At 40.0% G+C, this 22,651-nt stretch overlaps 1 protein-coding gene across 1 annotated transcript in view; it reads left to right on the plus strand.

Annotated features, from left to right (window-relative positions):
* OSBPL11 (oxysterol binding protein like 11) overlaps positions 1–20,890 on the plus strand; it is a 33,458-nt gene extending 12,568 nt beyond the window's left edge. Inside the window, exons 2-13 of the mRNA XM_082762996.1 lie at positions 1,181–1,249; positions 1,794–1,969; positions 2,802–2,881; positions 3,702–3,884; positions 7,181–7,382; positions 9,410–9,555; positions 11,566–11,706; positions 12,449–12,947; positions 14,509–14,695; positions 17,535–17,717; positions 18,327–18,480; positions 19,806–20,890. Of these exons, the coding sequence (XP_082619122.1) occupies positions 1,181–1,249; positions 1,794–1,969; positions 2,802–2,881; positions 3,702–3,884; positions 7,181–7,382; positions 9,410–9,555; positions 11,566–11,706; positions 12,449–12,947; positions 14,509–14,695; positions 17,535–17,717; positions 18,327–18,480; positions 19,806–19,883 (2,098 nt within the window). The 3' untranslated portion in view covers positions 19,884–20,890. The remainder of the gene's footprint in view (positions 1–1,180; positions 1,250–1,793; positions 1,970–2,801; positions 2,882–3,701; positions 3,885–7,180; positions 7,383–9,409; positions 9,556–11,565; positions 11,707–12,448; positions 12,948–14,508; positions 14,696–17,534; positions 17,718–18,326; positions 18,481–19,805) is intronic.
* The last annotated feature ends 1,761 nt before the right edge of the window (positions 20,891–22,651 follow it).

The following is a 22,651-nucleotide window of genomic DNA, read 5'->3' on the forward strand; positions in this document are numbered from 1 at the left end:
CCCTGGCTCTAGCAGTCCCGTGTGTCCCCACATTTCCACTCTCCCTGATAGGGGGGCACTTTGACCACCTAATGACTGGCACAGGCTGCTGCTCCCATGGACTCGAAATAATTTTCCCTTAATCTTCAATATACTGCAAACTACAGAAAATTTAAAATCTAATAAAATAGCTTAAATGTAAGATTCTTTTAAAAAGCAAATGGTTAACATCTGATGTTTAGGTTGTTGTTTCAGTTCTTTGTTGGGATAAAATAGGAACTTCTCACATTGTACCTGAGCGCTCTGTCTCAGACTGCTCATTTTGCTATAGGACTGTGCTCCGCTGTACCAGTTGGGTTCATTCCAGCAGCATTTCTAGAGTTACGGGAATGTGCTGTATAAAGTTGAGTTTCAAGCTGTGGTTTTAAGGAGATTAGTTTGTTGCCGTAAGACTTGTAAACCTTTCTTTGGACAATGGATTTTCAGAAGCGCTAATGTATTTTGTCTGTAGCGATGTTAAGTCTCCATGCTACGTGCCCCTTGTGGGTTCGTAGTTCTGGTGGGTGTTGCAAGTTCAGGCTTCGAAACAACTGGATTTTCCTGCCAGGCCGGAGAAGGAGACATTTCAGGCTTGCTTTATATTTCAGAATATCTTGATATGGCCTGTACATGCATGTTGTCTTCTGCACAGCACCTGTATGGTCTGGAAGGATTCTGGAAATTAAGGACGAGCAGAACCATCCATAGGAGTACCCAGCGGCGGGTTTTGGCTAGTGACCATGATCGAGGTTCTCTTAATAAGCTAAAGAAAGTTAATTTTGTTTACAAAGCTTCCTTAAATGGGGGAACACAAAATAAGTATGCATGCATAGTTTATATTTACCTGAAACTAGGCCAGAGTGACTGTTGAATGAATCTTAAGTGTTGGTGAAACTAATCATGCCTGGAAACTGTTTGGAGTTCAGTAAGTCCATTTAAACTGTCTTATGAAATAATCTCAGAAATTAGATTCAAATCTGTTAAGTATTGGTAGTTGTTTTGTGTGTGTTTTTTTTTTTTTTTTTTTTTTTTTTTTAAAGATAGCGCCGCTCTAAAAAATGAAGGTGAAAATTAGTTTTCAGGGAATAGATAATGATGCTTAGAAACTGAAGCTTTACTACTTGATATTATCTGATTGCTTTTCTTTTTCTTTTTGTGATAGTGATCACATGGAAAATATTTATGGCTACTTAATGAAATACACCAATCTTGTCACTGGTTGGCAATATCGGTAAGTTTTTTTGTTTTTTTTTTTTTTTTTCCCTGGTGGTTTTTAGTAAAAAAGACTCTTGGCATTGCCTAAATGAGTGCATTTCAGTCTTTTTAAGTAGAAAATGGGAAAATCCAATGTTATTAGGCAAACTTGATGAAAGTGTCTTAATCCTTTTCTCTATATAGGTTGAGCTGTCATGCAGATGAATAATATTTGTATTAAAGTATGATTAAGAAGTTAAAAAATTATTAAAAAATGTTCTTTTAAGTCTTAAAATCTTGCAGTAGTATTCTTCTGTGAGCACAGTTGTTCTCTTGTTCTATAGAAATCCATCCCAATCTTTGAGAAAAATTTAGTATAAACTTAATTTGTCTGCAGACATGTTGGGAAAATATTTCATGTGTTTAGGGTTGTACTGACACAAGTCTTTTAAGTCTCAGTCCAGTCTCTTGTGAACTTGTGAGAAATCAAGACTTCCATTTTATCTGTTCTCACAATCCCTTCTTAAAAGAAGATGAAAATGCTGACTTTGTTTTGTGTGTTTGCTTTATCACCATTGCAGATTTTTTGTTTTAAACAATGATGCTGGCCTACTGGAGTACTTTGTGAATGAGCAGTCAAGACATCTGAAGCCCAGGGGTACCTTGCAGCTGGCAGGAGCTGTAATTTCGCCCAGTGATGAAGACTCTCACACCTTTACAGTCAATGCTGCCAGCGGGGAGCAGTATAAACTAAGAGGTAGGACCTCTGTTCTTGGCCAGGGGACTCTTCCACTAGAGGCACTCCTGGCTCCCACCTGTGGTTGCCGCTCTGGGCTTGGCTGCCTGTCCAAAAGCAAAAGAATTTGTTTGACTGACTGCTGTAATGAGTGTTGTGTGTGAAACTTTCAGCCTGCTCTTCAGTTAGTTAAGAGCTGTCCTTCTGTTCGGATGGTTCCATACTCTTTGGGCTTGATGATGTCCAGAAGACCACAAATTTGAGACATGTAGGGTGGGGGGGTTAATCTTCATGTATAGTGTCCTTTAAACTGTACTGATACAGAGTTTTCTAATTCATTGTAGGTAACATTACTGTGTTGACACTTGTAAAGGATTATGTTATTCCTAATGTTCTGTATGTTAGTTTTCTTGTGGCAGTTAGAGAAGCCCATTCTCTGATTTTGTAGGCTGTTGAAATCCGGGCTAATATATTTTAGTACTTCTTTCTTTGAAGATATGCTGTCTTTTTTTAAATTCAGGGCACCTTATTCTGCTTCCAGGAAAATATGGCACGTTGTTAAATTAAAATGTGTGTAGGGAGTAATTGTTGAAGTTATTTTAGTTTTATATACAGAAGTTATTTCTGTGTTACAGTTCTTTCTATGTTACAAAAATAAAAAAAAAAAAGTACCTGCTAATTCTGTTGAACGTGATTTAATGTCATAGCTAATTACAGATCAGCTGAGCAAATTTTAGAACAAAAAAAGTTTTGTACTGTTAATGTCCGTGTCTATTTTGGAGTATCAAGCAGTTTTTTGCACATACTTTAAAATGTCTTCATGTAGGTAATTCTTTTGGTTTGCTTTTTTCAGCTACTGATGCTAAAGAACGGCAACACTGGGTTAGCAGGCTACAAATATGCACACAGCATCACACAGAAGCTATTGGAAAGGTATTGTACGATTGATATTTTCTCGGGCAAAAATAATTTAGGGTGGTGGTAGAGGTAGTTGCAAACGAACTGTTCTGTTATCTAAGACAAATACTAGAAAAAGGGTGTGTGGTTTTGCTTGAAACTCATGACAAGAAAAAATTCTCTGAGTAATAGCTAACTTGTAATAGAAGTATGCTTTAGGAATGAGACAAAGTGAAGTCACTTTGCACTGAAAAGCTGACTAACCCTCCCTGACCGGGTACTGGTCAGCTGGTGTTTGATAAGGAAGTGGAGCTTAAAGGTTAGAGAACTAGTCCAGTGTTTTCCTAGACTAGACTAGACTTTTGGTGGTTGAGAACATAATACATTTTATAGAAACTCTTGGTAACCACAAAACCTATATTGTAGCTGTATAAAATCATGCTTTTAAGATAGAGCAAGCTACAAGAGGTTGATCTTGAGTTAATGTTTACTTCAATTAATAGTTGTGAATGAAATTCCATTCTCTCAAATGTGAACTCTATCCTGGCAGAATCCATTAGCTGTCAGTTTCTAGAACTGTTGCAGATCAAGGGCTAATTTTCCAGTCAGAAGTGAAAAGTATTGATTCATCTCATTTCACTGATTGTTTATAATTAGACTGTAAAACAGGGCAACTGTCAACAGATGATTCAAAATACTCTGCTTAGAAATTGCTGCCAGTACATTACTATGACTTTGTCATCTGTCCTTGCTCTATACAAATTTAGAATTAAATGTTCTGCTGTACAGCTCAAATCAGAATATTTGCTGATTATTAGGAAGTAACTCTTTCTTCATGTGCTTATTTATTCACTAGAACAACCCTCCTCTGAAATCTCGCAGCTTCTCTCTTGCATCTCAAGGAAGTGGCAGCTCTCCTGGTGTGCAAAGAAGACCCAGTCAAAATGCAGTTTCTTTTTTCAATGTTGGACATCACAGATTGTCAACTGGAAAAAGAGTTCCTATTCTGCAGCCAGATCACCTTGTAGATGTTCGAGAGGTTTGTCTTCTAAATTACCTAATGATCTTTTGAAGGAATTATCATCTTATATTTAGGATTGTGGAGAAGCCTGCTATTCTTAGTTGGACATTTACATTGTCAGTTGTATGTCCCAAACTATTATTGCATAGCTGTGTGAGGTTAACTTGCCCTGGCTTGTAGTGGTATGTGGTGTATAGTCTGTGACTTTCACGCACTGCAATAGTATCCTTGTGCTCAAAATGGACTTGTGTATTCTGATCTTTGCAAGTCCTAGCAGGGTAGGTAATGAGGGTTTAACTGTTACGTCAATTACTGAGCTCTTCCTTGGAGTTACAGAAGAATTGGCTATGCTGTTCTTGTACTTTGTGTGGCTAAAGAGAAATTGGTCATGACTGATGCTTAAGAATACTAGTACTGCTATCTGGTATGCTAATTCACGTCCAGGGATGGATATGATTTGAAAAAGAGCAAAAGAAAATGAGCAATTTAGAAATACACATTTTTCCCCACTTCACATTCAGATGTAGTATCTCTTGGGGATTATTACCTGATTATTATCATTCCTCCGGGAATGGAGATTACCTGTCCATCTTGTCTGACAGAATGGACTGACTGTTGGTTGATTTAACTCATGAGTATTGACAGTGTACAAATATAAAGCTCCTTCTAAAACAGTTAGTTGCTGAATTGTGGACCTGTGTGATTTTGTAGCAGTTTTGCTATTAATGCATATTTTAATGTTAGCAGTGTAATTAGCATAGCATGATACATTCCTTGGTAAAACAAAAAGTCTCTAATGGCAGGCTTTTTAATTTAGCGAAGAAGCGTCTGGCAAGCATGGATAATTAGAAGGGTGAGGACTTGCTTCAGAAATACATTTTTCACTTTTCAGATGGCAATACAGCTTTCTAGATTCAAGGGAGGAAAGAGGAGATTGTGTGAGTTGGAACACTGAAGCAGTGCCTTGTGTCCTGTAATTGGGATTCTCACCATGGAGGTTTTCTCAAAGTGGAGTGAATTTTCTTAACATTGAAGAGTGCAGAACACTTTGTTACTGAGTTTAGTGACACAATATCATTATGTATCAGTTTTAATTTCTGACCTGTAGAGACAACGCTCAGTAATGATACCCCTTGTAAATGTCAGTTAGTTTGCTTACCATTTTGAAGATAAAATGCTTGGATACAACACCCACAATTTTTTTTTAGATGCAGTTAAAATACTTGAAATTACAAAGGGCAGGTGCGTGCCTGTTACACTTGAGCATCATACAGCACAAATACTGCAAATGCAGTTTGAGAAGCTATGGGAAGAACCCTTCTCTTTCAAATTACCTGCTGCGGGGAGATTCTTTAATTTGCCCATGAGTTGCACTGTAGCTGGTTCTTCTGTCAGTCCCTTTCCCTTCTTCTTTCCCTTGTTCTTGACTGAGTACATGTCATGCTGATGACTTGAAAAGAACACCTTGCAAAACAGGAGTTCTGAGAGGATCTTTGTGCTGACTTTGAGTAAATACAGGTGCATGCGTTTGTAAAATGAGAGCTATAGCTTGCATGCTTCTGACACCCAGTTTTCAACAGCCGTGCTTCTCTCTCCCACCCCCAGCACCATTTCTTTTTTTATACAGATCTGATTGAATAAGCAGGAAGGATTTAGGATTGCTTCAAGTATGCTCTGTGGAAGGGGAGATGTCTGTTTGGATGTTAGTGCTGAATATGACATGGGTTGTCCTGTTGTGTGACCTGATCCTGGAATCAGGCACTTGGGTGCTACTGCATGGTGAATGACTTAAGAGCAAAGGTCACAAAAAGGGCTGTGGTTGTTTGTCAATCAATTTTGTGTCCTTTTGTTAACCCAGCAGAAGTTTTTAAAACATTAGAAAGAAAGACAAAGACTTGAATTGCATTTATGACTGGGAAAAAAGGCAAGTATTGTGCTAGTTACACAGCCTTGTCCATGCAAAACATCACTGTTTTGCTAGCTTTCTGCACTGTGACACTTGGGACAGGCTCAGTCTGAATGTGCACAGTGAACTCCACTTCCAAAGAGCCAAGTGATATGCAAATTCACGCCGTAGCGTGCTCTGTAGCCAAGCCCATAAATTTTCCAAATACCACATACCGTGAAGTTGGATGAATACCTATTGCTTGAGTAGTGTAAAACCTTAAAAGCATAAAAGCAGTTCCTGGAGGAGATTGCAGGCAATGGTACAGCAAAAATAGTGAAATACTGCCAGAATTGCTAAATTAAAAACCTAAATAGTACTGTAGCAGTTAAATGCATGAATGCATCTTGGATTCTTTCAAGAGATCCTTCTTCTGCTCTGCTTAATCAATCTGTTTTTATGTTTAACTTACCTGCCAGAATGCATAATGCTCACAGGGGTAGCGGTATCCAGTTGCATTAATGCTGTTTGTTGTTCCTCCTCGGAAGAGTGACTAGCAGGTAGAGGAGTCTGCTTTCATCCCTATGATTCAAAGTCAGGCAATCTTCTGCTTCTGTAAGCTCAAAGAGGAATTCAAATAATATATTTTCTTCTGAAGACTAATGCTTGATAGCTGGTGTGCGTTACAGCTCTACCTCTTGCAGGCAAATGTGCTGTTGCAGGTTCTGTGATGTTCCAGAGGAAGCAGGAAAGGGACTGAAGGGAGAACAAGGGCAAAAATGACAAGAGGAAAGTTGTAATTTCAACATGTAGTTAAGGTGACAATTCTGCCACTCTTTTTACTCCCTCTGCAAAGTAAACAGTGAGATAGTGGTCCTGTAAGCATAATGGCAGTGCTGATGATAAAGGAGAATCCTGTGCAGTTTGAACTGAACTGAGTGGTAGAGCTCTTTTTCTTTAGAAGGCTGGATCCGTTCTTGTAGGGAATGAAAAGATCTGGGTACCCATGGAAAGGATCTAAGGTTCTCTTGCAGGCTGAGCAAGTCACAGAGCTTAATTATTCTTCACATGGTGTGTGTGAAGTGTTTTTTTTTTGGTGTGTGTCCCTACCAGCCAAGCCTGACAGTGTTTGCTATTTACTGTAGCAAGTACTGTGTTCAGATTCCTCTTCACTTCCATGTATTACCGAAGAATCTGTGATACTCTTTTGCTCGTTAACAAGGTGCCACGTATTTTAGTGCTTATTTTGTCATGTATTTAATGACGTTTTAGTGGCTTCAAGAAGAAACAAAGTATGGTTAAATTTATATACACCTGTTACCAGGTAGTTTTATCATTGTAAAATCATTTGGGTTCCTTTTGTGTGTGTCTGCCACATCACACAGCATGCTTCCAGCACCTTCTGATAAATACCTACTTTGTTTGGTAGATGATGTCTCAGGCTGAGGGCCAGCAGAGAGACTTGATCAGGAGCATAGAATGCCTTCCTGTCTCCGGTCACCTTACGTCCTTGGATCAAGACCTATTAATGCTCAAAGCAACTTCCATGGCAACCATGAACTGCTTAAATGACTGCTTCCATATTCTCCAGTTACAACATGCTTCACAACAAAAGGGATCCTTACCAGCAGGTGGGTATAGATGTTCACAGAGAGCTGGACCCTATCACAGACAAGAAGCCGTTCCTTCTTCAGTTGTGAAAAATGCTTGCTCCACTAAATCCAGTTTCCTATGGGCAGATAAAACTGCTGGCTGCCTCATTTCTTCTGAGCTTTTGTAGAGTTTGATTTCTCTGGATTTCTTTATTTCTAATTGCTGTGGATCATCTCACAACAGAAAAAAGTACCTAAGGCACAACGAAAAGGTGGCTGCCTTTGGGATGTAACTGGCAGCTTGGGAACAGTAATAGTGGAGGGGGAACTTTATGGGGGTCGAAGACTCTAAGGATATGTGTTGTCTAGCAGAGCTCTGCTGAATCTCATGCTCTTATGACTTTTTTACATACTTAATGCCTGTTGTAAGCATTTACATGCGTGTAGCTTTCATTTCTAGTTAAGCATTCAAATACAAAACTCTGAATTTGAATGGGATATTACTAATACTGTTTAGGTATCAATATTCATATTTTGGCTTAACATACTTGTCTAAAACACAAACTAAAATAAATATTGAATTCCTTTCTGAGGTGTGGACAGCCTTGTAGGCAAATGCAAATTGGCTAAAGTTTAAAACAACAAAAAAAAACTACCTACCACCTACAAAAAGAACACACTACAACTAACAAATGACAAAAAACAAAACAAAAACACAGAAACAAAAAACAACACCACAAAACCCAAAGCCTAATATGTTGCTATGCCTGCACAGTCAAATAGCTTAAAGTGAATAGGTGCTTACTAGAATTGTTCCACCAAATTTGTGTGCAGCATACGGAACTGAGCATCTGGTTTTCTATTTGAAAAATCACAATAAGATGCAAAGAATTTACAAGAGCTTACTCAGTGCCTTTTTGTAAACAAGATTTGTGGATACTCATGCTTGTATTATACAACAGATATGTCAGACATAAGTATGCCAAAAAGTACACTCATAATTAGTCTCTTACCTTTCCCATATTCTTATTGTATTTGTAGTACTTGCTTTGCCAGTGCATATTAGTTCAAAGGTGTAATTAATTTAGCTTTTACCATGAAATAAAGGATTTATATTGTTAAATAGTTAAAGCTAAAGTTATCTAGGTAAATCCTAGAGATGGGTGGAGAGGGGAGGACCAGCAAATAGGATGATGCATAATTGAGGCTGGAGTTAAAAACTGAACATTAAAAGCAGAAGATCTGGAAAGGACGGACTGTGGATAAGATAGGAAGGGACAGCAACCTTCCTGGTGTTGGTTCCTAAGCCCAGGGAGCTGCTCTATTGGTGCTACAAGTTCTGGCTTCCTAATAACTTCTGCGTTTGCAACCTAACTGAGATGGCTTGTCACAGTTTGTTTTTCTTCATCAAACCCTACTGGAGTCACCTGTACACTTATTAGCCTTTGAAAAAGAATGGAACATTTGCATTATTGATGAGGAACTTGATCCATTGTGATAAATTAGCCGGGAGTAACTAGAGATGCTGGAATCATTGAGTGGGTAATAGCTTTCCAAGCCCTGCAGCTTTTTTTAAGCACCTATTATTTATTCAACAGCGTGTGCCTGCCTCCTTTGCAGCCAAGAAAAGGCGACTGCCCTCTCCAGAGAAAACATTGGCAGTGAAACTTTTCCTGCTCCAACTTTTTTTAGTCTAGAATCGAGCTGGGTTTGAGAAGGTACAAAAAAGTGCACCGCTTACTTCCAGTTCAAGAAAACTGTCAGGGTTACGTTCGGGTGATATTGGGTTCTTCCTGAAGTGTCTGATTACACCTTTCCTGACACCAACTAGTTCCTCCAGTACAAGTTGCACATATTACAGCTCGCCAATCGCAGGGTTTGTGCTAATGATCGCTGGAGGTGGTGTCTCATTGCACCACCTTTGTTCGGTGGCTGCTGAAGGGATTGGCTGCAGAAGGAACGATCTGCTTTCAGCTTTTTCTTCAAAAAGCTGTTTTGTGAAAACTGCTGTTTGTTGACCTTCCGGAGGATGAACAAGTTTCAGCGCAAACTTTCTTTTGCTTCAGGAACAACGATCAATTGGCTGGAACCAAAGATACCTCTTTCAAACCACTTCAAAAATGGAGCAGCTCAGAATTTCCCAGCAGAGATAAACAAGCCAGCATCTGTCAGAGAAGAGCAGTGCATCGCAGAGCCCTGCCAGCTAACAAGGGTAAGGTAATGTGAAAATCCTCTTTCTGTGGGGAATTATTTTGAGGAATATCTGTTTTGATCATATTATGTGAATATGATTTAAATACAATTCTTATGCTTTTCAATTAGCTGGTTTAGAGGACGAGTGAGTGGAGTTGCAGTAAATTAAAGTTGCATACCTTGCTTTTTCAATACATTTTGCTGCTTTCTGGAACAAGCTGTCAAAAAGAGGGAGCCAATTGGGAGGGAATGTAAGGTGTTGAAATAGTCACTATTCCTTCGCATTTTGATCTAAAACAACTGGAAATTGAAGTGCAAAAAAAAACTAATTGGAATTCATGATGCTCTCAAAATAAACCCAAGAAGAACTGCCTAAGTAGATGAGAGACAAAATTGCCAGTCTCCAGCTATTAAATCTCCCTGTCCTTCTTTTCCAGTTCTTACTGCATCTGTTTTTTTTAATCTGAGCAACTCTCATCACTTGACTTCAGGATGGCTTACTGTTTTGAAATACAGCTATAGCCTATATCATTATAACTGTCAAAAAGAATATGAAGTGCAAAATACTAAAGTAAAAGAACAGGATTATTTAAAAAGAACATGATTTCCCAACTGAGGTAGAAAATCGTAATTACATTATTTCTATACCAGTTGTTTTCACACAGTTCTTTGCATAAGACTGTATCATTATGAAAAGGCAATGTGCTGTATGCCCCTGCAGCAGCATGTTTCACTTTGCTGTCTTTTAGCAATATAAAACCTGAAGATTTTTCGGTTGCCATAGTTTATATGTTTTTAAATAATTCAGACTAGTTTTCATGAAATACAAAAAAAAAAAAAAACCCACAAACAAAAAGCAAACGAACCAAGAGCTTTCAAATTTATCACTTTGATTCCTTCCTTCTTATAATAGTGAAGGGAGTTAATACCAGGCTGGATGGGGCCTTGGCCAACCTGATCTAGTGGATGGCATCCCTTCCTATGGCACAGGGGTTGGAGTTAAATGATCCTTAAGGTCCCTTCCGGCCTGAGCCATTCTATGAGGCCAAGTGCTTAATGTGTGCTCCTGTCTGTAGTTGAGGTATGCCTAGTATTATCACACTCCATATTTTCAGCTCTGTTATTTACAATAGCAGAATGGTGTCGCATCCTTGGCAAGGACTCACCTGTGTGATACTGTGTCTTCCGTCAGGTTATGGGCTCTGCACAAGGTTGTGGACCCTGGTGTTTTCTGTCGTGGTTGGGTGTGACAAAAATTTTCCTTGAGCTGATGGCGGCTGACCAAGGGAGAAGGTCTGCCTTTGGGCAGATGCATATCGCTGCCCTCTGGTGGCATTCAGTTCATCTCCCCTCTGCACCTGCCTCCTTCCAGCTGTTTGTCCTAAGAAGACGCTACTCAGAGCTGGAAATGCACCTCCCTTCCACTGAAGCATTCATCTTTCCTGCTTGCGGGATGGTGGTTGTTGAAATGGTGCTCATTTTATTTCTGCTAGTCTGTCTGGGCACTTGAGTTGTACTAACAGAGGCCTGTAAATACGTTAATTGTCATCTTGCATGACAGGAAGCAGGTAACTAGGAACTACTCTTTGATGCAGCCTTTGAAACGATGATGGCAACAACACTGGAAGGAGTTGAGGTGGTAGTGTAGAGGTGGAAGGGTGTCATCAAGGTGGCCAGAATTCCTGCTAGCTTTTGCTTCACTATTTTCGTATGTGTAAAAGGCTTGCCATTCTATTAGTTCACAAAGCTACAGGAAAACAAGTCATGTTTGCTTTTATGCTCTTTTCTGACCTGTGTGAGAGATGATGAGAAATCTTAGCCAGAATATTCTGAGTAAAATCTGCACTGACTGATCTCAATGGCCTTTTGAGTTCTTCAGCAGCCTCGGAGAATATCCTACTCTGTAGGCCTTTGCAGGGATTTGGTTAGTCTCTTTTATCATGCAGGGATAGTTACAATATTAAATCCTTTTTCGGATACTGTGTGGACAGTCCCATCTCTGAGCTGATGTTTATGGCTCTTATTGCAGGAACCTGAAGAAATAAATCCAGATGAGGAGCTGGAGGATATCGGTGATGATAAAGAAGATAACGTGGGAGCAGTGGAGGAGCAGCGCAGTGTTATCTTGCATCTCTTGTCTCAGCTGAAACTTGGCATGGACTTAACAAGAGTAAGTAACTGAAGTGTGAAGACACCTCTTTGAATGCAGCTGATTTAAATGGACTGTTGGATCTCATGGTTGAAACACTCTGTCTTGCTCATTACAACACAGTAAATGACATGAGGTTAGTTGCCACTATGGGGAAGGAAAAGACTGATATAGCCTCTTTCTTTAAAATATTTTCATGGCCCAGCAAGAGATACCACTTCTTTTTTGTCATGGTGGATAAATATGAGGAAGTTATAAGATCCTCTGCTCAAAGGTAAAGGATTAATTTAATTTCTGATTGATGGTTGTCCTATTTTCTATGGTGAGAGACTCTGCAGGCTGTCAAGCGTATTGGCATAGCTTGCATGCTTTTCTCTCCATTAGACAAAACCTTTCATAACTTCTATTCTGAACCTTCCTTGCTATAGTTTGAGCTCCTTCCTGCTTGTTTTCTCCTCTGCAGACATGTGGAACACATTATATCTTTGCAGTTGATTTATTTATGCTAGGGGTGCTCAGTCCCTTTCAAACACTTCTGTCCTAATTGTACCTATTATGTTCTTTTTTCCTTGTAAATTAATTCTGAGACCTCAGATCAGCTCTGTTTCCCTCATACCTTTGAAGAGGGACAATAAGGTTCAGTCTGAAAGTGCAGTGTCCAAAGCAAGACGGAATGAAAACTGACACCTGAAAACTTCCCTTATAAAAATGCCTGCCTCTTCATTTCACTTACGAGGTGTTCTGGGGTTTTGTTTTATTTCAGGTGGTTCTTCCTACTTTTATTTTAGAGAAGCGATCGTTGCTGGAGATGTATGCGGACTTCATGTCCCACCCGGATCTCTTCATTGCAATCACAAACGGCACCACCCCCGAGGAGAGGATGATCCGCTTCGTTGAGTATTATCTCACTTCGTTTCATGAAGGTCGCAAAGGAGCTATCGCCAAGAAACCGTACAATCCCATCATCGGGGAAACGTTTCACTGCTCTTGGAGGATGCCGAAGAGTGAAGTAGCTGCTGACACTGGCAGTAACTTACCTGCTCACTCCCCCTCAGAGCAAGTAACTCTGTCTAAAGATCTGGAAGGCCAAACAGAGTCGGACTACTATACAGTAAAATTTGTGGCTGAGCAAGTGTCCCACCATCCTCCCGTCTCAGGGTTTTATGCTGAGTGTGTAGAGAGGAAGATGTGTGTCAATGCTCACGTCTGGACAAAAAGTAAATTCTTAGGAATGTCAATAGGAGTGACAATGGTTGGTGAGGGTAAGCATAATGTTTTTCCTTTTCACTTTAGAATATTGTTAAAAATGCTAATTTGAGAGAAAAACTTGATGTACTTTTGCCAGAGGCACACAACAAGTGAATGCTGCTTGGTAGTTTTGTTTCAAAGACTCTTCAGAAAAATCTGCTTGTGGAGGTGTCAGTTGCTGTTGTGGGTTTTCATTTTTTTCTTGTACTTCTGGTTCTCCTTTAATCTCAGATCTGAGAGCCTTAATGTACAGTCGTTTGGTGATTTAGTACTTTACAAAGCACAGAAGATACTGCAAGCTCTCATTATAAGCAGCAGTTTTCATACTGGGAGAGAGGGGGGATGACACACTACATAAGTTTACTCTTTGCCAAAAATCAGGATTGTATTTGGAAATAAAATGTTGAATTTCAAACCAAAGAGCAGTTACTGCAAATCGGTGTTTGTGAATGTTCCCAAGCATTGGACAAATTAACTTCCATCAGATATTTATTAAATAGAAGTGTTATTCATTTGCATGTATTGCTCTTATGTATCTTACTGTTTAAGTTTTAATTGGATCTGTTAGGGACAGAGGAGGGTAACTGTAATTTCCATTTAGTGCTAGTAATTCCTGCAAGAGATGAGACAGCATTGCCCACTCTGTGCTCCTCGTGTATATTGCACAGCCACGGGGGCGTGAGGGGACAGGCATGTAACTGCAAACTGCATACCTGACAAGGGAGTGAGCACGGCAGGAGATGTGGAAGGCACATCTCGATGCTTTGCCTGTAGCAGGTAACTTCACAAGCTCATGTCTCCTCTAGGGTATTTCTCAAATCATGTCACGAGTCTGAAAAACAAGAGAAACTTAGAAAAGTAATGTCAGAGGTGCACAGTGATGGCATGCTGCAGAGGCATGGTCGATGCAGACAGCAGTCAGTTGTTATGCTATGATTTTGTAATGCTGAGAGGTAGATTTTGTGTGGTGTCTTTTTTTTTTTTTTGGTAGGACTCAAACAAAACCATGTATCTTAAAGCCCAAAGAAAAATTCTAGTTTTTATGAGATTCTTGACATTTATTGCAAAAGCTACTGTCAGGAAAGAGTTGAGTTTATCTTGGCAGGTAAGTGTAGCAGGGAAGATTCTCTGCTATCTGCCTTCAGATAGGGTAGGATCTATTAAGTAGAGAGGAAATGGAACAGGAATATTACCCTCCCTCAAGAACTGCAGCTCAGGGTACTCACTCATTATTTCCTTTTGGCAGCGTAAATCTTGTGTTGCTGTGTTCTGGAACTGCTTTTAAGACAGCAACAGCCCTTTCACATACGACTGAAAAGTATGTTGCACAGCACAGTATTGTACTTTGTAGATCAATATTGTTAGGATAAATGCATTTTTCTTTTTTGAAATATTGTGGTACTCAGGTTAGTACTTTCTATCGAGAAACATTTTCCTGAATCTGTAATAAATGTCATTTGTGTGAGGAGTCTGTGAGGAAATGTAGTCAGATGCAGTATTGGATATATTTCAATCACTAACTTGATCATTTCTAAAATGGTGCTAATTTAAGGTGTCCTAAATTTCTTCACACAGGTCTCTTAAGTCTCTTGGAACATGAGGAGGAATATACTTTCTCTCTGCCCTGTGCATACGCTCGATCAATTTTAACCGTTCCCTGGGTAGAACTGGGAGGAAAAGTCAACATCAACTGTGCAAAGACTGGCTATTCTGCAAGTATCAACTTCCACACCAAGCCCTTGTATGGTGGCAAATTGCATCGGTGAGGACGCTTCTTTTTTTTCCCTATTTTTCTACATAGTTTTGTGCTCTAGAACTCCGGTAGCTATGCAACTGCCCTGTTCTGGGTGCTGAGTAACAGTGTTTTGATAGTCTGAGAGTTAGCTGTTTTTGCTGCTCATGAATACTTGAGGTAGGTATCGCTGTGGTCTTAATATCCCTGCTTCTTGTGATCCTCAAGGAAAAGTTAGGTTGTTTGTAGAGGCAGTAAGGGAATTCCATGTTTGTCTGACTCTTGGTTCAAACTGCTGGGAAAACAGGGCTCCTGACTTTTCTTCCTGGCTGCTGCAGATTTCTTAATGCTGACTTAGTATTTCTTGGTTTTCCATTTGCATGTTGCTTGAAATGAGGCTGATCCTACCGCCACAAAGGGTTGTGTGTTTGTAACGTGCTTTGTAGTTGTATTCCCTTGCATTTCTTCGCTGAATACCTCAGCAGTGTTACTTGTCATATGGAAGGAGTCCCCAGCTGGCATTTAATGAAAAGGTAAAAACACTACAGAGAATGTGAGTAAATAGTCTTCTGTTAGTTAGTGGTCTTCCTCTTATGCTTCTCATACAGAAATTCTATCAAATTTAAGCAACTTAAGGAGAACCTCCAGGTAGACATACCTCCCCAGCCCAGTGGCATCTGGAGAACTGAAGCTTGTGTGATGAAAAAGCATCATGATTGAAACAGAGCAAAAATGTATCATTTGGGATCCTTATTTCCACTGTTCAGACTATTCCTTACATCTTTCAATAGCTCCTCTTATGCCATAAAAATAAGCCATAAATTTCACTTTAATAATTTGGTTTCGGAAAATGTTTTGTTATTTGTGTCGATGAAATTATTCATGGATATAGAGGCTTTCTTGGCCAGATCTGTTCAAGGTGCTGGAACTCCTGGAAATGTGACATGGCTATGACTGGACATTTCCAAAAGGAACCTCTTGATGGGGAGGCAGCAGCGTTGTCATGGTTATGCAGAACGTGAGTGAGTTGCCATGGCAATGTTACAGATTTTTGTAGTGACCCTTGTTAGAGCTCAGCTAGGTATCGGCTCCTTGGTCCTGCACCCCTTTAGCTTGCTGAAACTGAGGATTTAGTAATAACTAGGCGTATAGCAATCATGCCAAGTTAGCAAATAAACGCTACCAGGTTTTTAATCACCATTAGTTCAGGCAGATAATCATCATCTGCAATGCTGGGAATGGTTGTATGCCATAGAGTAATACAGCAGGAGGAAATAGAGGTCACAATAAGTTTCATTTAGCTGCTCAGCGCTGCACCTTGTAATGCTGCACGAGTGATAAAACCTTATTTGCTTTAAGCTAAGTAGAGGCAACAATTTTATGACTGCTATTAAAGTACTGGGTTGTCAGTGTCACCACACAGCACTTGGAAAGATGAAGAGCTCAGTCCTGGGGAGGTGTAAGTGCAAAGCCTGGACGTGCAGGTCTCTGCCATGCTGTGGATGCAGACTATATGCGGATCTGCAGGAAGGAGGACAAGGGGCTTCAGCGAGGGCTGAGAGCCCCACGGTGAGAAGGCAAGACAAAATGAAGGCTGCTGGCTTGTGGCCTGCTCCTTCAGTTATTTTCAGAAACTGTTACCATTTGTTAACTTCAGGAAAAAACAGCTGAATGTAAATGTGCTCTTATTGCCCATGTTACACTAACTCAGTCCTCTTTTCATGAATGAATCTTAAATTTTTGTAATAGAAAACTGTGCTTGAGCACTAGGGCATGGGTAGATACAGATGGAGGTGACCAGTGCATATGAAAGAGGGAACGTGGCACAGCTGTGTGCTGCTCTCCTCCTTCCTCAGAGTTTCTGGTGCTTTTGTGTGGGCAAGGTGGGAGCACAGAGGAGCTGCTTTCCATTGTGTGCAGCTGTTAAGGGTGAGAGCAGACCAGTGGTGTGGAGTTGGATATGATTATAGAAGCTGTGCAAAGGTAATTGGAGTTTAGCTGAAGCTGGAGATAGTGTCCTTTGAAACTTGCAGCGCCTGACAAGTGAGAGCATGTCTTAAGCATTGTTTGCAGAGTTTGTGAACACACTAGTTTGCTCTTTCTGGGAGGAAGAATCACAACTTCTACTTGAACGTGGCAATTTGCAATATGCTCGGTACATTTCTGCTCTTTAATTCATGATGAAATGGGTGTCAGGTGGCCTTTGGACAGGTCTTGATGTTGAAAAGAAAAATGTGTGTGTGTGCTTATGGCAATACTTGAACTTCATCTGAGCGAGACTTTGGATGAGATGTTGGATATTAGAAAGACATTTTTAATACCTTGTTATCCTGATTCATCCGGTAGTGTGGAATTTCCTACCTTGCCTTCTGCCTTTGTGTGTGTGATGCTTATATGAGCAACATAGATATGAGACCACTTACATATGGAGGACAGTGGCATAAAATAAAGTGCCAGCAGGTAGTGAGATAGTCCCGGTAAAAAGCTGCATTTTTATTTGTATTTTTAAAATTTGAACTATATACCTGATGTGGTATTTCAAGTGGAAATGATCAATTCCTTGTGACATGTGATATACGTTGCGTTAGTTCCTTTTTCACTTCAAATCCCGCTAAAAGGTTTGAAACAAGTTTAAGCTGAAGCCAAAAACTGAGTTTCCTGAGTAACGTGAAGAGAACTGGAGCAATGAGTGAAAGTCACTTTGTTCTTTGAGCTTCTCCATGCAAATGCAATTCAAGTAACTGACATTTGTAAAGGCAGTGTGACAAGTGTACAAACTCATTCAGAATGGAGCTGTGATTAATGCAATGAATAGTCTTAAGGTGGCTTTAGCCATGGCCTTTTAAGAATAAAAACTAACGTTCCCTAGAGTCACGGGTGAAGTGAAGCAGAACACGACAAACACAGTGGTGTGCAGAGTGCAAGGAGAGTGGAACAGCATGCTCGAGTTCACCTACAGCAACGGGGAGACAAAACATGTGGACTTGACAAAACTGTTGGTGACAAGAAAGCGAGTCCGGCCCATCGAGAAGCAAGGACCATTTGAATCTAGGTAAAATATCTGGTTATTGCCATCTGACCCTTTTTGTCCTGAGCAGTCTGGTGAATACTCTGGGAAGACCTACAAATGGAGATATTATTTGTGAATAATGCTTAGCAGCACTGATCTTTATTTGCTTTTAAAAAACAAAACAACAACGAAGCCCCCCAAATTAAGTGCATAATGGTGATGAGAAATCAGTGTGCACAGGCATGTGGTTGTTTACCTTGTCCCTTTTGTTCATGGACAGAGTCTTATGAGTTGAAGTGCTGCTAGAGCAAAGCCTTGTTATCTGCTCTGTTTTTAACCATCAGCTATGCATCTGGGCAGTTCCTGCCAAGGGAGGTCCTCCCAAGAAACTGCCTGTTGAATTCCACTTCCACAGCAGCTTCTAAAGGCAAACAGACATTAGACTGGCACAGCCAAAGCCTCAGAGCCATTCTATCTGTTCCATACTGCTGCTGCAGATGTAAGGCTTGGCCACAAGCCCTTCCATCTGTGCTGCACCATTATGTTTTGTCCTGTGTAAGTGGAGGGGAGCGTGCAGTGATTTTGCTCTGCAGTGTGAGGCTGCAGACTGAGAAAACTTCTGAAAACTAAAGTTATAAACTTCGTTTGTAGGAGGCTGTGGCAACATGTAACAGAGTCTCTGCGGGATGGAGACATCGATAAAGCTACAGAGCACAAGCGAGCCCTTGAAGAACGACAGAGGAATGAAGAGAGGCTTCGTGCTGAAACAGAAACACCTTGGTGTACTAAATACTTCCTCAAAGAAGTAAGTCCCGAAGTAGATAGCTGTTGATGAAGGTAAAGGCAAAGCAAGTGAATGTGTGGGTATGTGTCCTGTCAGAACAGAGTATCTGGCCTTGGGTCTTACAGATTAGCTCCATGGGATCCAGAGGAGTAAGGTGACATACCAGCTGCCAAGTGTGACTTTACCTTTCATTTCCCAAATGCTCTTGTTTTGTAATACTGTGCAATGAGATATTTGCCTGTTCTGTGATTCTCCCTTTTACTGAGCTCTTCCCCATGGCGTGTGGAAAATGGCTTTACACTGCTGTACAAGCAGACTGCCACCGTAAATACCTGAGGAAAAAAATCAGCTGTACTAAATGTGCTTATGTTGCATCCATGTAAACGCAAAATATTATTGTTAGGAAGGAAAACAAATTTATTCTGTATTTTGAACTTCCTGTTCTTGCATGTTACGTTTTGGATGGAGCTTATTTGTTCAGCGGCTTATCCTGTTATCCTGCATTGCAGTAATGGTAGTAGTAATAATATAGTAAGACTTGAGTTGAACTGCAGGCTGCCCAGGAAGACAGGAGACAGCTGATGTGGTAACTTTAAAATAGGCTTTCCTAGTGATCCAGGTGATAATGGAACTGCATCAAGATCTTTGAGCCCCATGCAAGAGGTTAGGACTCAGCTAAAACCTAACTGTGAAACCTTTACCTACTAAATTGCAGTAGTGTGACCCCCCTGCCTTTCTCTTCAAGGTATCTGGTCTAGCAAGGTTTTAAAGTATAGGTTAGAAAAGTGGTGTGTGTGGTGGTGGTTGTTTTTGTTTTTTTGAGGACCATTAGCTCCAATAAACTTTTCTGTTCCATAAAGCTATGTTAGCATGATCAGCTCTGATTTAGATGTTTATGCTGTTAGTATCTAGATTTAGATGAGGTCGACTTCTGTCACTAATATGAGAAAGATCTAGCCAGAAAACTTTAAATGTAGTCCAGAGCCACTTATTTCCAAGAAAACGGGCTGTATTAGAGTTAATAATCACTGGATAGCTGCCCCTCTGCTGGTGCCTTATTTTGCCTTTTTAAAGAAATCTGGATCGTGGAGTTGAGAAGAATGGCTTTCTATCTGGGTTAATTGCGAGTGCAGCCAGTTCCCAGAGTGCGCTGTAGCTCAGCGGGAGTCGTGCATGTTCTGAAGCAGTCTCAGAAGCCTGCAGAGTTGATCTGTCTTAGTCTGTAGGAGTTAAAGTTAGAAGCTATGTCCCTCTAGTTTTCACAGCTATCAGTCTACTAGTTCTGTGAAGAGACTTCTACCGAGGCAGTGTCTGTATTATGACTGTGTTTTCTCTTTAAATTGCAGGGAGATGGCTGGGTTTATCATAAACCCCTTTGGAAAGCAGTCTCTGCTGTGCAAGCTCAGCAAACGGACACTAACTAGAAAAGCTGCTTACAGATGAGTTTCCTGTTTCTGATATTCTCTCTTTCCCTGTCTCTCGAAACACAGTAATCACACTGAGTGTCCCCTTTTTATGTAATAGTGAAAGCTTAAATGAGCATAAAGAAATAAACTAGGGCACTTTAAAGCTATTCAAAATGAGGTGGTAGAGACAAACTTGCCAGATACATCCAACCAACTTGTTTTTTTTGTATGATCCAGAAGATTTTATCCAACTTCTATAAGATTCTTCTAAGTAGGTGCGATTGCAAAAGCTGCCTAAGAGAAAGAACTGTTTGGTTTTTGGAGTGACGTGGGAACCCTTTTCTACATCAAGCTCTAATAACTGAAACATGCTCAGTACCCATGTAGACAACAGCAACAACAAATTGCTGCTTTTATGCCCGGCGTTAAACCTTTTTTGGCAAAAACTGGAGAGGTGTTTGGAAGACACGCCTGAAATCAGCGTTAAGAAACAACTGGATTGTGACAACTTTTTTCTTCAGAGAGAATGCGTGCATGCTTCGGAGGAATATGGAATATACGTAGAGACTACCTTTCTTTTTTATGGATTTATAAAAGCAATTAGAATTGTAACCATGGAGAAATTTTTCCTCTGAAACATTTTAATATACTTGAAATAATTGACTTGAATTGGAAAAGTAATTTGAACACTTTTCAACTCCTAATTTTATTAAATCTTTGAGTGACTTTGATTTTTTTCTCACGTTGTAATGTACTGAGGTTTGGCCTTTTCTCCTCCACCTTCCCCTTCTAAGGACTAAGGCTTTCAAACAGAACAGAAACTACACAATTTTGTATTTAAACTTCTCTACCCATCAAATCATCGCAAAGGTGAAGTATCAGTGTTACAAACTATCCTTTGGATTGTTTTGGTTTTTCTCCTGTGGTGTTACTCAGAACAAAGCAGTGAAATGTGACCTGTGAATACATGGACTGTAGGCTTTGGTTTTTCATCTTACCATAAAAAAAAAAAAAAAAAGCAAAAAGCTGATTATGCTGAAGACTGGGTATTGATTTGAAACACAATCAGATATCAGGAAACTGTATTCAGGTACAAACATCCTTTGTTTTTTATAACTATTTTATTGAGGTCTAAGAATTGCTGGCAATTAAGAATAGTACCTATTATGGCTTTCATTATTGTTGTAACTACAAGCTACCTTAATTTTTCCAACAGTGGTGCCTTACTCTGTTTTTTCTTCTGATGTAGTCTTCCAGTCAGTGTATATAACATTATCTGCCACTTCCCAGCCATGGCAATGGCTGCACCTGATCCATCCTCATGAGAACTCACATCTTTGTGATCTGGTAAGATGTTTTCTGCGGAGAAGATACAAGTGTAAGAATGCATCAGAAGGTTTAAATAACCATGTTAACTTTTCACACAAACTGTAAATTGTGCAAAAGAAAAAGTTGGATTTATGCACAACTATGTTGATTTTTTTTTTTTTCTGTGAAATGCACTGAGATCTCCATGCGAGTTACCGTCCCTTTGTGAGAGGTGGGGGTGGGGGTAATAAAACTACAAAATAAAAAATTTGTTCTGTTTGCTTTCCTAGAGATCAGGTGGCCAGGAAGAATTGATTGGTGTCTTTTATGCTGGAGATCTGTCTGTTGGGGCTTTCACTGGCCCTTAAAGCGAGATATTTTGGCACTGTGCACTTCAGTAGTAACTCTATTCTCCAGCAGAAGAATGTGTTTTAGACCCTGCTGTCTTGTTTGTGATATTCTATACAACTACCCTGTCTTCTTAGTTTTGGTTATCTATTGGGCATTTTCATGTTCAACCAGGAATAAAAATAAAAATGAAAACAATGGGATTAGTTCCTCCTTGTTTCTGGTTCTGCAGCATGTTTGGGACATGCTTCTCAGGCAACTCAAGGATTTGGGGTAGGAATCATGGTGGCAGCATGTGGGCTTCCTCTGCCTAGGAGTTCTTCAGTACCTGTGCCAAACTGGGGGTGGGCAGAGGGGAGGAACATAGATTGACAATGCTTTGTATGTTTCCTAGGTGTTTTATCTCTGTCACATGGTGGATGCTCTTTAAATAAACAGCAAGGGCTCTGGTGCAAGGTCCAAACCTATTCCCCTGGTGTATGCTCAGCTGATAAACTTGTGCTTATTAAAATAGAGATCCATGACTCAGTTGCTGAGCTCTGGTTGAAACTTTGATTTGTTAGTGCGTCAAGGTGATAGCTGTGAGGCAGACTGGAAAGCTCACGTATTGACCCTAAACTCATTTGCATTCCTTATATAATGTAAGTCAAGTTATTTCTCTTCCACCCTTGTCTGGGATGCTTATGGTTTCACATTGAGAAAGCTGTTACTAATTTTGTTATGTAAAAAAATACACCAATGCTGAAGTAGTAGTCTTAAAACATGAGATGAATCCTTTTAACATGTGAGTGCTGCTAGGGGGGGAAAAGGAAAAATCTTCCTTTGCTCAGATGATCACAAGAACTGGAATGGCTTCATGGTGTGAGTTTAGTAATGATGCAGATTTCTTGTTATTTCTGGAAACAGTTTAGATGAAAACAGTTTTTTGTTTTTGTTTTTTAAATGTAGCCACCCAATATCCAGCATAAATTATGTGACATTTATTTGATTCTTCTAAGAGTTGCAAGTACTCAGCAGACTGCCATGTATTTTCACACTGCCCAGATTTGATTCTCTTGCATAACTACTGTTGTTCCCATTGTGTGATTTCTGGAGTGAAGGCAAGGGATTGCTGCTGCTTACTGTATAGG

The sequence above is a fragment of the Aythya marila genome (genome assembly GCF_965140915.1).
Source record: "Aythya marila genome assembly, chromosome: 6".
NCBI classification, from domain to species: Eukaryota; Metazoa; Chordata; class Aves; order Anseriformes; family Anatidae; genus Aythya; species Aythya marila.